The following is an 18,311-nucleotide window of genomic DNA, read 5'->3' as shown; positions in this document are numbered from 1 at the left end:
GAGTTCTGTCCATTTAAGTTTGGACTTGAATATGAGCGTTCTCTATCCTGGATCACCCGGAGTTCTTCGTCAAAACCACCAAACGATCCTCTGTCTGTCGACCTTCCAAATTCCTGTTGTGGACCCATAGATGAAAATGTACTCTGTGCAAGCGGTGCTTGATGTCCTATGGCATTTTGAATATCATGACGTGTCTCTTGCATGAAGGACTTCATCATTTCACTTTGTGCCTCGAAGCTTCGTTTCTTTTCGTCTTCAAACTCCACCATAGTTTGCCGAAACATCTTCATTTGTGTATCACGCTGCTCATCAAAACTTTTCATTACGAATTGAAGCATATCATATGCCGCAGCTGACGCAGTGTCAACTGAAGACTCTCCTTCCCCTGGTGTGACTTCTTGTTCTTTATCACACATTTTGTTCAAATGCTAACTGTAACAGTTCCTGTTGGTCGACGTGGACTTCCAAAATGTCCTGGTCCACAAAACAAGTTTTCACAATATTTAATTCAAGTCGCCTAAACCACTTCCTCGCCAAGAGTTCCCCGGGGTGGAGACCGTCCTCCAATAATTCTATGAAATATCGCTCTTTTCCCTTTTTTCGACAATCACGAAGATCAGCATTGAATTTAAGTGTTGTGGTACCAAGTTCTGTGTTGAGAAGTTCAATTTGAGAGTTCAAGAAGTGTACCTGGCTGGCAACTTAAGCATGTTTCTAGAAACTTGCTCGGATTATGGTGAACTTGGATATCATTGTAAAGGCTAACCGAATAAACAGGTACTCCAATAAATTGAATTTTGCACTCCTGTTTTTTTGTGTAGTCCCTTGCTCTTTTGTAGCAGTTGATAATTTTGTGTACAGTGTTAACACAGGTACCAGAAATGTTTATATAACCGCCTTGCGTTGAGGTTATGTCGCATGTACCAGCCCAGAAATAAACATAAACAGGTTTACCAAATTTCTGCTTGAGGATGGGAATTTGTTCTTTTAGTAGGGATATTAGGGTTGATGAGTTTGCACCACCTTTACATGAGAACTGGATTGGAAGTTTTGGATTACTGCCCCTGTGTCACTGCAAGGTGCTTTCCTTTGCTGTCGGATACTAGCAGTGGGGTCAAACCTGTCACGTTTACGTTGTGTGATTTAAGGTAGTCTATGAGATCCTTCTCCGACCTCTGAAAGATAATTTTTGACCATTCGCAGTGAACGATTCGTTTCGAAACAATTCTAGTGTTCGCAGTGAACACCAATACGAAAATACATGTAAAACGAAAGTACAGAAACACAGGCTAAATATAGGCAAACAAAACAGTTAATTACCCAAACCGAGTAAATTAATTATTGTTTTTTAGCTAAAGCGTTAGCCGCCAGCTATTGGTATTACTTTAGTTAATGAGCTCAAGATATTCATAAATGTCGATTTCACACAGACGCCTCTAGTGGTCAGCACTGGTACTAAATTGAACCATATACCGGACCTACTGTCTTTATTATGCGTAACTTTGGACTCAAATGCACTTGAATGGCTAGTAAATATCATTACTTTCCTTTGTAGAACATATGATCTTATCACAACGTCGTATTCTTATTGAAAATGCACCCTGTTTATCCCAATCGGGAACTGCCACTTGACAGTAGGTCATGCATGCTTCACGCAACTTCCGGTAAAAATACTTCAGTTAATGAGCTCAGATATTCATAAACGAGACATAACGTCACCTANTAGGCCTTCATTTTATATGTCTGTTGGTTTGATTTGCGTATTTCGTTTATTGAAGTATTACCATATAACAGGACTCTTTTATTTCAATATACACAAAAACAACAACACCTTCGGAATGATTACAGACATATACTACCGGAAAACACGAGTGATCTCCCTTACATTTAGACATGCGCACATTTTACTTTCGTTTTGTGTAGGCCTAGACATCATTCGCAACGCGAAGCGGAAAGGACGAAAATGCAGGCGAGTGTTGACTTAATGTAAGGCATGTTGTTTAAGCAGCATTGACAATGAACAATATGCATACACTTCTGCAACGTTTACCTACTACTGATTCATAAATAAGGCTCTGTATCCCGATTTCGGTGACTTGTGGCCAAGCATGCGGCCGAAGCCGCAGAGAATGGCGCATGTTGTCAGCGGCGATGACAAAAAGGAAGGTGCTTCTACGGTATGTATAGCAGTAATTATGCAAAAACAAACAAAATAAATGGACTTTTTACACGAGTGAATTACAGCGTCACAAGGAACGTCTTTCTCCAGACGTGTTGCAAAATTTTCGAACTGCTAAGTTGCAAACTGATTTCACTTAAGCGTTGTTTGTGAGGATATTTGGCCTTACATTTCTTCTCATTCAGTTAAAAAAAAACATGTTATAAACATTGTATTATTAGATTCATTGTGATGTTGGCTTTCATTGAAGTTTCAATTGTTATACTACTTGATGTTTTGGAAACTTAAACAAGTATAGTAGTTCTAAATATTATGAAATGACAGAAACATTAGGCCAAACAAATTACTTGTGTTTCTACTATCAGAAAAAAATAGGGTAGGTATGTATTAGCTAGGCATTTCATTGTTAATTTGAAAAAATATCTTTACTGCGCTAATATATAGCAGGAGTTCTGACTTTACAGTGCATATAAAAACTTAAGGGTATTGTAGAACACAAATCTGAGATAAGTCTGGTTAACCACACTGGTGTCGAACACACCAATAAGTATAGTGTGTATAATATATCATAGTTTATACACATCATATTACTATTAGTGTGTCCAGTATCTGTGGGGTTAGCATAAACTCAATATTTGTTTTAAACTTTTAATTGGCCTTATATAATGATCATTTATAGGTCAGACAGGGTTTGGTTTCCAATTCGGAAACTAGACCTGTTAAAACAGTTATCATTTGTAATTTAGAGATTAAATATTTCTAAGCAGAAAAAAATGAACTATAAATATTTTTCAACCTTTTCTGAGTTGTACAATTTTAGAGTATCTTCTGTCTGAAATCTGAACATAACTTGTTTTATGATAAATGTGTAAAACAATTCCTCATACTGGGGTAAAGTTTTTCTATATATAGTCCCAAAAACTACAGATAAAATCCTTGAGCACGTACAAGATACAAAAATATATATTTTACGTCCATTTTGCAAAACATACAACATAAGCTACAAAGACAAAACATGAGTATAATAACAGAGACCAAAATATTACAACATGGAAAAATAAAATAAAAACATGTATGTACATGTAGTATACTGTAAGCTCAGAAAAAGAGTTTATCACTTGGAAAGCACTTAATAGGCACATTGAACACGGTAAGCACATCAGCACATGGTAATTTAAGCACATTTAGAACATTTGCATACAGCACATAAAAAACAAAACCATAACATGGAAAGCTTATTAGCACATAGTAGGCACATTTGCACATTGTAAGCAAAATAAAGGAGTGCAATGGACATCTCCATGTTTCCTGGTTAATTTCTTCTTTATGGAAACAACCAGGGGAGAGTGATGTTCTGCTTCATCTTTTGTATTAATGAAAACCGTGAATATCTAAGTGCGTGTGTTTAAACTAATTTTGTTTTGTTTTTACTGGTACCTTTTTATGTACACATGTTTTACCACCTAAGGAATTAGATGTCTTAAGCCCCCATATGATGTGCTGTTATAAGTTGAATTTAATGTACATTTTGTTTATATTTAGTTCTGCTACCAAAGAGATTGACTTATTGAAATGTTTTTGAAACATTTTAATGAACTCCTCAGCTTTAATGCCTTATTTCTCACTATACAAGCTCATATTGCTATGCCTCCTATTTGTTTGAATATCATCTCTAAACATTATTGCTGGTGCAGAAATTATATGGTAACTATGTTCTATTTTAGGGGGGGAAAGCAATCAATATTACAACAGACAGGGATGGTTATTGATGGGAGAAAGGAGGATGAGAAATAGGAACTGTACCAACTCTCTCATACCTTTGAGGACTTCATGAACTTTTTCAAAAGGCTGCAAGAACTATACCAACAGTGACATGACATTTTGAAATCTGTCAGTTACTTTATAGAGGAGGAACCTCTGACTAAATCATTTTCTCTCAGACACATGAAAGCCGAGTCCACAGATCCTTCCATCAGCGAATAGTTCAAATGTAGTTCAAATGCTTTCCTCGCAAACTTTTCCTTAATGGAGAAGTCAGTGATCTTTACTTGGAACAGATTGAATCTGTGAATATTGATGCTGAAAGCCTGATGAATGTGATTGAACAGCCCCTACTTGATGCTGAAACCCTGATGAATGTGATTGAACACCCACTACTGACTAAGGGCACAAATGTTGGAAACAACGTTTGTTTTGATCAATATAACACTATGGGTGGTGGGAGCAAATTGGAAAAAAAATTAAAAGTATGTTTTTAAAGATAGAAATACTGGTCATGGCTTCCTTTTAGTTTTTGTCCAATGAATTAAAAGTCAACGCAAATGTTAAGTAGTAAAAGAAATGTAAGATCCCTGGTATACATTGTACTTTTAACAATGCTTATGATCAATATCAATAAAATAAAATAAAAGTTATAATATGTAACTTGATATTTGTTAACTTCGCTCGATTTTACTGTGTCCAACATTTGATATTAAATCTTGTGTGATATATGAGAGGGATAGCACACAAGATTGTATCAATGTCAATGAAAGCAATTATTTCTTAAGTTTTCAACCATATTTCTTGAAACTTCATTTCTAAATTTCATACATCAATTGTTCAAGACAGTTTTAAGGTCAATTTCATTCAGTCAAGGTGAAGGCTACAGCTTCACAACCTGTTCATGTACATGTGACAGAGAAATTGTCAGTGCATTCCTAACTAAGTATTCAAACCAAATTTTATAAACCTTGATCCATCATTCTCAACATTAAATCATGCACTACCTGTTTGCATATACACAAGCAACCTCAACTTTCAATAAGTCCTGTTGTCAACATTTGTTGCACAATGCTATCAGTTCTGAAACCAACAATCATGACAACTGTAATAACATAGTATGTGTTCTAGCTGGTACATTTGCAGTACTCTTTTGAAATGTATTTGAAATTAATATGTGCATCTTATTTCAAATGCTAGCCTATGAAGATGATAAAGCTGAACATATGCTATAAAGTTGTTGTTTTCTTTGTGAAGAATTTATGCAATGGAAATAGAGGGAAAATAATGTAACTCTCCTAATCTTGTGTGTGTGTGTGAGTATGTATGTTTATATTTTGTTTATCTTATTCAATATTGAAACATACAACAATGTATCATATTGAATTAGAGTGCTTTTTATATTATTTGTTCATGGGAACACAGATTCAAAATAGTTCCATTTTTNTACTCAAATTCAAAATCATTCATTCTTTCATACGTATATTTCATTCATTACAATAACGATAATATTTATTTTGATTAAATTGATATATTAATGCCCTATTGTCCTAAAATTTAAACAAGATAAAACCGAATTCATGTACTTTGAATGATGTTGTTTTTCATGTGTAATTTGGATTAGTTTAAGAAGTAATGTCTGGGGAAATAAAAAAGAGTACAAATACTAATGTACCTAGCAATTTAGACCTATATACATAAACACAAAAACATAAACAGTGTACAAGTATGTGAAATTTAACTACAAATTATGTATTCATAAAAACATCATACACACACTCGAAATGACAAATATATTACTTGAGTCATACATATATACCACACATAATTGTAAATTACTTATTGTGCTCTTACTTTGTGAGAATAATAAATGAGTTATAGTAATCAAATTTACAAAATAATCATTTAAATGACGAGTAACAAGTTAACAACCCACAAACAATCAATGCAGCGCGATTACCTGTAGCAGAATCCTGTCCACTTTGAGGTACAAATTGCAATACATTACACAAATAGAAACGGGTTTTGAACTCTCTGCAGGGCGTATAAGCAATACCCCACTTCTGACACCACTTGTTGTGCCGGATGGATGGCTGTGTTCTTCAATAAAAACACAAAGATCGTCTGAGTTTTCAGTGCAACCTTTTAATGGCGGTAAAACTCAACGAACCCCGGATAACGTGCTTACGTGTCTAATATCAAATCCGGGAACCGGACCCCGATTTCCGGAGCCGGAAAATCCGCATTACAATATTTCAAAACATTTCCGAAAATCCTCGAAAAATATATAAGAAATGGTTGCCACCAAGGACTGGTTTGGATTGTTCTTGAGTAACGTGGACACCCCTTTCTTGACACTTCATTTTCCCCTTAAAAAAGTGCGCACTATACGCAAATATTAACGGTAGTCGTTGGTCAGTCATAAAATATCTAAATCAGTCAATAGCAATTTATAATACGACAATTTACTCCTTCAGGAACCTCAAAGGTGTCTGATTCATACTCGGAACATCTTTAGGTTATATGTAATTCCCGTGGGAAATTTGGAAAGCCTTTAGGTTCTATGCTATTCCTGTTTAAAAAGGAAATTGATATCTGAGTTATCCAAGAGCTTGTAATTAGCGCCTGGTATATTCTGATAGAAGCAAGACACTTAACAGCCCAAGACAACAGAGGTCAAAATCTGGGACTAAAACCAAAATTAATAGTCCGCACAAGGGTTCCCCCAGGGGTGACTAAAATGCATGTACTTTGATATGAAATCAATTCATCATACCTGAATGGATGACTTATGAAGAAAGACTTATTGAGTGATCAATGATGAGGATGTGTAATGATGATGACAAGTAGTTGTGATAATGATGTGTAATCATATGAGGATAATGATAAAGATGATGAATGAATGATTGATGATAATTAGGGATACATGATGTACGTTGGTTGATGAGGAATGATTGATCGAGTGATTGGATGATGATGATGATGTGTAATGATATGATGATGATTGTATATAAAGAACAATAAATGATGATAATGATGTTTTATCATGGAGGATGATGAAAGTGATGATGATAATCTATCTTTTGTAATTGTGTAATATGATGATAAATTAAGAATGATGATAATTACTGATCCATGATATTGACTGATGAAGGGTGATTGATCGATCGATTGATTGAATAATGATGAAAACCCTACTGACAGTTGGTAATTTATTATCACAATTTGCTATCTTACCTGCTTGCTCTCCAGGGGTGACACCTTTAGACTCAATGGGTTCACTGTGTCGACCTTCTTCATTTTTTGACATCACACGAAAAAAGTATTCTTTACCTTTCAGCAGACCAACAACTGGGGTGGAGGTTAAGTGTGTCGAGACAACTTTTGACCAATTGTATACCAATGCATCACGACGTTCCACAATATAGGATTTTATTGGTGTTCCTCCATCAAGTTCTGGTGGTTCCCATGTAAGTGTTGCAGAGTTTGTGGTGATGTCTGAGATCTTAACGGGCCCAACAGGGGCAGATGGCACACCTGATTAAGAATAAGATTTAATACAATTCTCTCTATCAGTAAAATTACCGGTACTTAATCCCCCTAATTTTACACAAAAATATATATTTTGCTCCTATAATTTCAATTTGTTTTATATGCTCGATGTAAATGTCACACAATTTATACAAACCAAATTCAGTTTTGTTACCTTGTTCCGTTTTGCAACAGCAATTGTAGATAATGACTCCTACAAGGAGAACAAGGAGAACAAGGCCAATGACACCCCCTACCCAACCACCAATGGCAACCTCATTTCTGAAACATATAAAAACAGTACTTGTGCTTAGGTAGAAATCGTTAAAGACCAAACTTTTTTACTGAGAACATTTGGTTCTAAAAATTTATAAAACCAACAGTCATGACTTGTAAACATTTCTTTTTGTGTGACTGTCATACTTTTATATTTTTAGTTAACAACAGACAATTGTGCCTACGGTAGTTATAAACACACCAGTGTTGTCTTGTCTGATTAGTGAAACATTTTCTTCAAAATATATAACCCCGACTTCTACTTAACTGTAGCTTTACAGCAGTATTCGGGATGTCGCCAGACTGCTTATCCCCATAGAATATAGATGTTCTATAATTTTAATTTGACAGAAGTTTTGACCAGATCTGTATCCAGTGGCATGATGTTTGGAATAATCTACACTGAACTGTTTAACCCTTTCACCCCTAGAAATTAATTATGGACTTATCCCGATTAAAGGATGGAAGTAGTACTATAAAGTTCAATCAAATTAACCCTTTCACCCCTGATTGACTTTTATAGTACATCCATCCTTTGATCTGGAAAAGCCCATAATTAATCTCTAGGGGTAAAAGGGGTAAATTTCTGCAAGAAACCATGGCCATATCTATCTTGCCCTTGTTAGGAGATGCAGCTATGGTCTATATGACTTTGTGGTTGTCAGGGGGTGTGGCAGTTATGTTTTCCTGACAACATTGAAGGGCGTGTCTGTAAACCTAATTGTGATTGTCAGGGAACATGCATATATCTTTAGTTGTAGTTGTATACTTACGGCTGGCTGTCAGAGGCCTTGGTGGTGTCAGATGGAAATGGTGTGACACTACCAGGGGTCGGAGTATCTACAGGCGAGGCACTAGGCGAGGCACTACCTTCGGTAGACACATCGATTCTAGGCTTAGAAGATGTAAAATGTCCCTTTGTCACTGGTATCTCCTTTGGGAGCATTTTTGTAGGACTGAAACAAAAAGTTTGTCATTTTAAAATTATATCCTTAAAAAATAAGTATATATTCTAGTAGCTGCTAATTATAAGGAATGAACTATGACAGAAATATATTTGACAACACTGAGTAGAAAACGATCCTGATTCAAAGAGTTGGGATTAAGCTTTTGTTAGGTTTGAAATGTGAAATATATTGATTGTCATTGTCTCCCGTAGAGTCTTTTAGTTGTCTAACACATTGTAAAATTGTCCTGATGAAGCCTCTCATTTAGAGGTGAATGTTGTCTGCCTAATAAACTTAACAAGATGCCCAGATTGCCTGTATTGCTCATCTTGATATTGAAGCAGTCAAAGGAAAATATTCTCATTAAATATTATACTGTTCTACAAATATTTCAATTGCAAACTCTGTCATCTTTCGATTATTCAGGAGTCGTTTGATGTTTTTGACATATTGACCCCTGTAACCTTGAAGTAGGTAAAGGTCATTTTCATTCTCAAACTTTGTCAGGCTTAACCCCAAGGAGCTACCAGCTAAATATTAAGCTTCTGTAACTTTCAGGTTTTCAGAAAAAGATGTTTAAAGTGTTTGTCATATTTGACCCCTGTGACCTTGAAAGTAGATCTAGGTCATTTTCATTCTCAAACTTTGTTGGGCTCCATCCTAAGAAGCTACCAGCCAAATATTAAGATTGTATACCTTTCAGTTCATCAGAAGAAGTTGTTTGAAGTGTTTAACCCCTGTGACCTTGAAAGCAGGTTCAAGGCCATTTTCGTTCTCAAACTTTCTCATAGGCTCTTACCCAAAAAGCCACCGGCTTAATATATATATATGACCCCTGTGACCTTGAAAGCAGGTTCAAGGCCATTTTCGTTCTCAAACTTTCTTATAGGCTCTTACCCCAGAAGCCACCAGCTTAATATTATGATTTATAACTTTCAGTTCTTCAGAAAAAGTTGTTTGAAGTGTTTGACACATTTGACCCCTGTGATCTTGAATGTAGGTCAAGGTCGTTTTCTTTTCAAATTTTGTCGGGCTTCATCCCAAAAAGCTTCCAGACAAATATAAAGATTCTATACTTTTCAGTTCTTCAGAAGTTTGAGGTGTTTGGCATATTTGAGTCCTGATCTCTTGAAAACAGGTCAAGGTTATTTTCATTCCCAAACTTTGTAGGGCTCCTTCCCAAGAAGCTACATGCCAAATATGATGATTCTATACCTTTCAGTTCTTAAAAAGATGTCGTTTGAAGCTTTTGACATATTTTTGACCCCTGATACCTTGAAAGTAGGTCAAGGTTATTTTCATTCTCAAATTTTGTTTTGACTGACGACAAACGCTGCGCCATGACAGGCATGTGAGCTAAAAACACACTTAGTCTGTGACGCTTGAGTATGTTATGATTATGATCCTATGTTAAATGTATATGTTATTAATAGGGTTGTCAAACCAGTCAAATGGTTACTTGAACAATCTTCCGATTGAGTAATCCGTTAATCAGTCAATTTGGTTTTCAAACAACCACAAACAGGCATGTTTATATTAATTAGCATGATAGTTTAACCGCGTATATCAACCTAAACGCAGGAAATAGTTTCATGTCACCTCAGGATGTATTTTTCATGGACAACAAATGTTGGAATACAGTACAGCAGGATTCAATTACAGTTATCTGTACTAGAAATCAAATGCGGTAACATAATTCTTTAGAACAAAGTTTAATTGACGAACATTTAAAGACATGCTTGCTCATTCAAGTGTGTACTCTTCATATTATATATACATCTCACATGTAAAAAGAATGTTCTACCTAGCTAATATTTCACAATTTTGTATTCTGGCTTCCGTTTTAAAATCTGTTCAGATTTTATGGTGTTTGCAGCATCCCTTTGTCAGTATTAATAATGGAGTACAAAAACAACACCAACATGTTATCCCTGAACACAGTTTTTATTACAAAACTATCCACTTTTGTTCGTATCTATGAGTAATTTGTAGGTCTAAGGCAGGGAAACATTTGGCTCCCCAACGGGGTACGTAAATATCTGACTATTCGGTTGATTTTGGTAACCGGTTCGTGCTCCGGCTAACCATTGACAACCGTAATTATTAATATATAATGTACTGGTATATTGTGTACCTGGGTGTGATCAGTTTACATCCACAATCCTGCTGCAGAACGGTGCGGTATGGGCAAGTTCCACTCCGACAGTTACATGGGTCGGTTCCACAGTAATTAAAGCTGATGTCACATTGACACCACTGGGGACAGGCATTGGGATCAATAGTCGTAGACTTCACCAGGGATGGCCTTGTTCCGTCTGAAGGTAGTTCATTAAAGAGACATATCATTTATTTAGTACCATATTGTACCAGGTAAGATCTACATAAGTTCTATGCAACTTCAATTTTGTTCATCTTTTTTTCTCTCTTATCGTATTATGTTGAAACCTTTGGTCAAAACATCATACTATTGTGTTTGATATTGTCCTTTCAAAGAGAGGTCTTTCTTTCCTGGACATTCCAGGGGTTACTATGTTCATCAAGAGGCCAGGTAAACCACCAATCCTGGTCATTCCAGGGTATACTATGTTAATCAAGAGGCCAGGTAAACGACCCATCCTCATGGTCATTCCAGGGGCTACTATGTTAATCAAGAGGCCAGGTAAACGACCCATCCTCATGGTAATTCCAGGGTATACTATGTTCATCAAGAGGCCAGGTAAACCACAAAATCCTGGTCATTCCAGGGTATACTATGTTAATCAAGAGGCCAAGTAAATGACCCATCCTGGTCATTCCAGGGTATACTATGTTAATCAAGAGGCCAGGTAAAAGACCCATCCTCATGGTAATTCCAGGGTATACTATGTTAATCAAGAGGCCAGGTAAACCACCTTTCCTGGACATTCCAGAGTATACTATGTTAATCAAGAGACCAGGTAAACCACCTTTCCTGGACATTCCAGGGGTTACTATGTTAATCAAGAGGCCAGGTAAACCACCTTTCCTGGACATTCCAGGGGTTACTATGTTAATCAAGAGGCCAGGTAAACCACCTTTCCTGGTCATTCCAGGGTATACTATGTTAATCAAGAAGTCAGGTAAACCACCTTTCCTTGACATTCCAGGGATTATATTCTTGTGGACGATACATCTAGACTAGTTTGAACCTTTGATGTACATCAAATCAATCGTTCAGCAGTGTAAGAGTAAGATTAAAAGTCGGGGAAATTCTCGTCTGTAATCTTGAAAGCACTTCTATATGTATCAGCCTTGTGATTGATCATTTTTCACCTGAAACTAATTGAATTGCTAACTATGAGTCTCCAATTTTATCTTGACATATTCCAGGGGTGCTGAGAATGTAAGTAAACGTTAAACATGGAATGTCAAGGATGGGTGGTTTCCTGGCCTCTCGACTAATAGTTGTGTGTGAAAAAAAAACACAAGGGAGATTTTTAATTTTGATGAAAAATTATGGTCTAATTCAAGATGTCTGCCTGGTGGCCATTTTGTTCCTATCAGGCTGGAAATGAAACATACACAACGAAGAACCAAGAGAAGCTACAATAGAAACTTTGAAAATAGCAATAACAAATTAAAATCTGACAGGAAAAATCAAAGATGCCTGCCTTGGAATGAACATGTAATAATAATAGTCAGACCAAGGGGAACCTTCATTTGAACACTATCCATCCAACTTGACCATCAAAATCCAGAATGGCCACTTAAATTAACAGCCATCCAGATCTAGATTACTGCTTGGCAGTCATATTGTTGTTCCAATCAGTTTTAAAATTCAACATGTATACCTAAGGACAAAGGGTAAATCTGTGAACGATCAGTCCAGTATTTCTTACAAAAATAGCAATAGCAAACTTTAACAGCCAAAAACCCAAGATGGCAACCGTCTATCTTGTTCTTCTGATTAGTGTCAAACTTGTTTAAGGACATTGATGAAAGGCAATACAAATAGCACATACTTTTCAGACAATCAGGCTTCACACAGCTTGTGGCAGTGTCGGAAGTTGTGTTATCCAACAGAAAACTTCCTTCCGGACAAGGAGCACATGTGTCATTGCCATAGTGAACCTTACACATTAAAACTGTGAAATCTGCAACAGAAAGTCAAATGATGAGTGGAAGGTAAGTTATTGTGTTGTGTTTGAGTTGTGGATTATTATTTTCCTCAAACTTTTAATTGGTGGTTTATTGGGCAGGCGAGCTGAAGGCTACATGTATGTATGTTTAAGTCAGTACATATCATGCATCACAGAACGAATACTACGTGATGTTTTTTTTTAATATGGAAAAGGAGAATGAGGCCCCAGATTTCTCATATGTATGAGGATGAAATCGGGGAATAAAAATGTTCCAACATAATTACATATTTTATCGTTCTAATGGAATTTATCGTCTTACTTCATGACTAAAAAATAACACAAGCAGAAACATACTCACTTTCTTCACAGCTAACTACACCACAACAATAGCCATTCTCTTGTATAATGTAGTCTGGGCCAGTACAGTTGTTTGCGGGGGCTGAGGCACAACCAGGCACCATCTGATCAAACAAATATGTTTATTTCACTGTGAGAATGGGGAATTGGTGTTGTTTGTTTTCTTTTAAAAAGAAGCCCAGGAAACTCCCCAATAAAGATCATCATCTATGCAGAACCCAAAAAATCATGAAAACACATATTCACTACAAGAAGCTGCAGTGGCCCAGCGGTTAAGGCGTCTGACTGTCTATGATAACTAGCCCCCAACCTATGGACCAAGGGGAACATTCATATTTTTGAGAAAGGCCCATTCATTACTAAGAGAGAAGTAGCTATGGCAAGAATTGAAACATACAGACTACAGACCATGGATGGAGGGCAACTCGATAAGCCCACAATTTAACTATAGTGGGCTGAAAATAAAATCGTAGATGAACCATTTAAGCCATTGGTACTGGCAGTCCTGAACAGCAAACAGTACTACAATCAAGAATGTTTCATTGGTTGAATGTGACCAATTTGTTGTCTTGTCATCCAATTGCTGCTCTTGTTTCAAAGTCAGAATCGAATCTGCTATATGTTTAGTAACGAGCTGGTTCAGATCTCCGGAGTGTGAATATTTTGGGTTTCAACATAACAGAAAAAAATACATGAACACAGGAGGGCTACTATTAGTAGATCTGCAAGTACAGTCATGAAACCTCTGATATCACACTATATAAAAGCTTAACATTCCCTTTTAGGCAGGGTTAATATACCTCTACTGAGTTTACCTATATAAAAACAAAACGACAAAATCTCCTTTTCTCGAAAAATCACTTAAATCTATCCATCTGAGGGCTACTCCCTCCCCAAAAAAGGACTACTCCCTGCCAGAAAGAGGACAACTCCCTCATGAATATTTGTAGGTGGAGCTTAAAAAAAGTGAATGGGACTAAATATGCTAGGAAATAAACTATTAGATACAGATTACAAAAACACTTCTTGAATGCTAGAAAAGAAGATATCATCAACGATAATGCATACAGCACTTCTAATTATAATTTTAAAAAATCTGTTTGAAATTGTTTAAAGAAATGAATTAATAAATTTATTTGTTACATTGCCTTACTTTGTTTCGTTATAATAAAACAGTTATAGAATGGGTTATTAAGGAAATAGCAAATGTATGGTCACCCTTGGTGAAAAACTTTTTCCCTTTGCAGCTTTGCCCTCGGGGGACCATAGATTTGCTATTTCCCAAAATACCTATTCAGCTATAACTGTATATTAGAATACAGTACCACAGGTTCGAACCAAGGGTGTTTGCCAGCAATAGATATTGTAAATACTAGGACTTACCGAGAACACTGTCAACAGGATACCGGCAATGACCAAACAGGAAGATGTTGAGATTTCTGGAATATATAACATATAACAAAATAGAACCTAAAAAGACGTGCTCAAATTCAAAATCTATGGGTACAATGACATCAGATTGATACAATGTTCCATGTGAATGTGAATGTGAGATGTAAATTTTTTCTGGGTATTCCTAATTCCTCCTGAATAAATAACCCATATTTGCTTAGCTTCAGGCTAACAGGAGTGATTGATTTAAAATGAGAGAACATGTGTCATAATCATTGTAAAAGAAACAAGCATGTTCGTGGAATGTATATCCCCCGCTTGCAGGAAATATTGTAGGTTAACATTATTGAGGTTAGGTTTAAACATGTGAGTACTGTGCTGTTAAGACATAATGTATAGCTTGAAACTTGAAGAAAAAAAGCCCTATATACCTCATCCGTAAATATGCACAAATCACATCGGTTGGCAAACTTAGCATGAGTTGGATGTGCATAAGGAATTTGGTTGAAACATCTTAACAATATCTACAGCAACAAGTACTAATTGTAATGGGGGACCAGTACAGATGTCCCGCAAACTGCCCCCATAGTCGCAAAGATGCATCAGAAAAGGATCACATTGCCATAGTACACCTACAATGTACATGCAACCAATCAGAATCCTCTGTGTAGTTAACGTAAGTAAACTTATGCGGTTATATTCGCAGTCCCCTAATATCCCTATATACCAATTTTCATAAAAATCAAAGAATATCTAAATTTCAATCATTCAGAAGCCTCATTGTGGTTGCTATGGCAACAAAACCTATGTGGTTGAATTCACAGTCCCCTAATATCCCTATATACCAATTTTCATCAAAATCGAACAATATCTAAATTTCGACCAATTAGAAGCCTACTTGTGGTTGCTATGGCAAAGAAACATATGCGGTTTTGATCGCAGTCCCCTAATACCCCTATAAACTATTTTTCATAAAAAAAAAATCAAATTTCAACCAATCAGAAGCCTCCGTTTAGTTTCTATGGCAACGAAACCTATGCAGTTGAATTTGCAGTCCCTTTATATCCCTATATACCAATTTTTATCAAAATCGAACCAAGTTTGAAGGAAATTGGTTAACATTTGTTGTAGTTATTGCACAGAAACAAAACCAAGCAGATAATTACGTTTTTCGTTATTGAAGGGGCGATAACTCCACCAAATAGGGTCCGCTGAAAGTGGTCATCGAACTTGGCCAAGCCCTAAGGCATTTAACCCTGTGACCAAGTTTGAAGAAAATGGGTTAATATTTGTTGTAGTTATTGCATGGAAACGAAGCGCCGCAAATAATGACCTTTTTCTTATTATTCAAGGGGCCATAACTCCGCCAAATGGGATCTGCTGAAAGTGGTCATCGAACTTGGCCGAGCCCTTAAGGCATTTAACCTTGTGACCGAGTTTGAAGAATTTTGTTGTGGTTATTGCACGGAAACGAAGCGTGACAGATAGACGGACAGACAAACCCAAATTAATATCCCCCGTTTTGGTGAAAGCGGGGGATAATAAAGTACCAATCCCCAAGGTACTCCCACATAAAATGTAGTAAATTCAGGAAACAGTGAAATATGCCCCAAACAAATTAACACATCGATGTACAGATGTACAGACCAAGTGTTTGAACTAATAGTCCCCCTGTGTAAAGTACCTGTGAGGGACTAAAAATAAATGCAAAGACCAACATTTGACTACATAGCTTCGTGCCAGGTGAGCTAAACAGGTCTACATTTTACCTGTCTTATTAACGTTTTTCTGCCATGTAGTAGCTGCTTGCTGACTTTCAATCTGTTGTCCAGCTGAAGTAAGCATGTTTAGTTCTTCTCCCTGCTGTTGACCCTGTTGGTTTAGATTTGGAGTTGCCTGCCCTTGTAGTTGATTTCCCCCAGTAGGTGGATCTGGTTGATTCACTAATGAGCTTGAGGTTTGTGATATAGGTTCTGCAGGCACTTCATTCTTTTGCTAACAACAAAGACAATCAACAGTGCACTATAAACATACAGAAGTATTTCCGTCAGAGCAGATTTCTAAAGTAAGTAAGAAACAAAAACAAAATATAAACTATAATTATAAATCCATAACTACAGTCAGATATGCAATGATTATGAGCTAGTTCTCATCAAGTTCAACTAGTAGTCTTTTAACATAGATGGTGCCTAACCCTCAAACAGGTTTATTTGACAATGGAACTGCTACATTGTACAAACAAGAGGCCAAGAGGGCCAGTATCGCTCACCTGAATGTGTTTAAAATAATTGGTATGAGGTAAAGATATAGCACTCAATGGTAGGTGCTGTAAATACATATGAAATTTCAGAAAGATCCATCCACTACTTGAGATATAACGACAACAAACTTCAAACAGAGCCCCTCCCCTATGCCTCTAGGGGGGTCATACCCACAATTTATACAAAAGTAAGTCCCCTTGGCCCAAGGATGCTCCTCTCTGCTTCCATGGGGGTTAGACACACTGTTTACACAAAATTGGTTCCACTTCACCCAAGGATGCTCCAGAAGGATAAAATCCCTTAATCCCGATGGTCGAAGAAGGATTTTAAAGGTTTTACCTCTATTTCCCTTATTGGGCCCCGTCCTTCTGCCCCCTGGGAGACCACACCCACTGCTTATACAAAATTGAGGCCCCTTGGCCCAAGGATGCTCCAGACTAAATTAGGATAAAATCCCTTAATCCCTATGGTAGAAGAAGGATTTTAAAGGTTTTACCTCTATTTCCCCTATTGGGCCCCACCCCTCTGCCCCAAGGGGGGCCAAACCCACCATTTATACAAAATTAAGTCCCCTTGGCCTAAGGATGCTCCAGACCAAATTTAGTCAAAATCTGCTTGACCCTTCATGACAAGTAGCGTTTTAAAGGAAAAGTTGACGGACAGACAGACGGACAGACGCTGCGATATGGCATAAGCTCACCATGGTCCTTCGGACCAGGTGAGCTAAAAATGGGGGAAGTGTCTCTCTGCAGACAGTCACTTAATAGTGGTGGTCATTGGTCAAATGAGCAGGCTAATGCTTGCATGCCTTAAGGTAATAGGATTGTGTCACCATTTCTCAGTAGAATTTCTTCCAATGTTGTAGTTATATTGCGTTGAAGTAAAGAAAATTTTCTGCCACAAAAAAATATAGGTTGTCAGAATTTAAAAGATTTGAAATGAGAATTTATGTAAAAAGGAGTGAGTTTTGAAAAAAATATGAAAGACACAATTTTAGGCAAAACAATGTCAATAAAAATGATACTGACATAGATTAGTATTGCATTAATGTATATCAATTTAATAAATGCTGCAATTGTGTAAAATTAATTATCCATAAACGTTTAAAAATTGACATTTTATAATAAAACCATGTGCATACAGTAATTGCATGTAAAGAGTTATCTTTCTTGAAAACTTCACAGTAGTGAAATAGGTAGCCGGGTTCCTGAAGTACAGAAAAATGGACACATGTGACTCATTGATAAAAAAAACAACTGAATTAATGCCTGGATTGCTTTGAAATACTTTAATATTGAGAGAACACACTGTTCTGTCAATAATAAACATGCAATATTGATCAGTTTAATATTAAACATCAGAATATGCGGAAATTGTGATACTGTCTCCCTACATTGGATTTTCAACTAGGGATGCACTTCCTATTTCCGTTTATCAATGCACTCCTATGACCATAATACCACTTGAGTTAAGTCTTGGACATTCCCACAAACTACTGTACTTACAA

General features: G+C 36.6%; 1 protein-coding gene across 1 annotated transcript in view; it reads right to left on the bottom strand.

The window, feature by feature from the left end:
• Positions 1–16,538, bottom strand: part of LOC110454626 (hyphally regulated cell wall protein 1-like) — a gene marked incomplete at its 5' end in the record, with an annotated part of 73,155 nt that extends 56,617 nt beyond the window's left edge. The window contains 5 exons of the mRNA XM_021504243.1: positions 10,829–11,009; positions 12,675–12,806; positions 13,153–13,255; positions 14,535–14,590; positions 16,313–16,538. Of these exons, the coding sequence (XP_021359918.1) occupies positions 10,829–11,009; positions 12,675–12,806; positions 13,153–13,255; positions 14,535–14,590; positions 16,313–16,538 (698 nt within the window). The remainder of the gene's footprint in view (positions 1–10,828; positions 11,010–12,674; positions 12,807–13,152; positions 13,256–14,534; positions 14,591–16,312) is intronic.
• Positions 16,539–18,311: the final 1,773 nt, after the last annotated feature.

The sequence above is a fragment of the Mizuhopecten yessoensis genome, unplaced genomic scaffold, assembly GCF_002113885.1.
Source record: "Mizuhopecten yessoensis strain PY_sf001 unplaced genomic scaffold, ASM211388v2 scaffold7963, whole genome shotgun sequence".
Classification (NCBI taxonomy): domain Eukaryota; kingdom Metazoa; phylum Mollusca; class Bivalvia; order Pectinida; family Pectinidae; genus Mizuhopecten; species Mizuhopecten yessoensis.
Note: the sequence above shows the minus strand (reverse complement) of the source record. Positions and strands in the feature narration are given on the sequence as shown.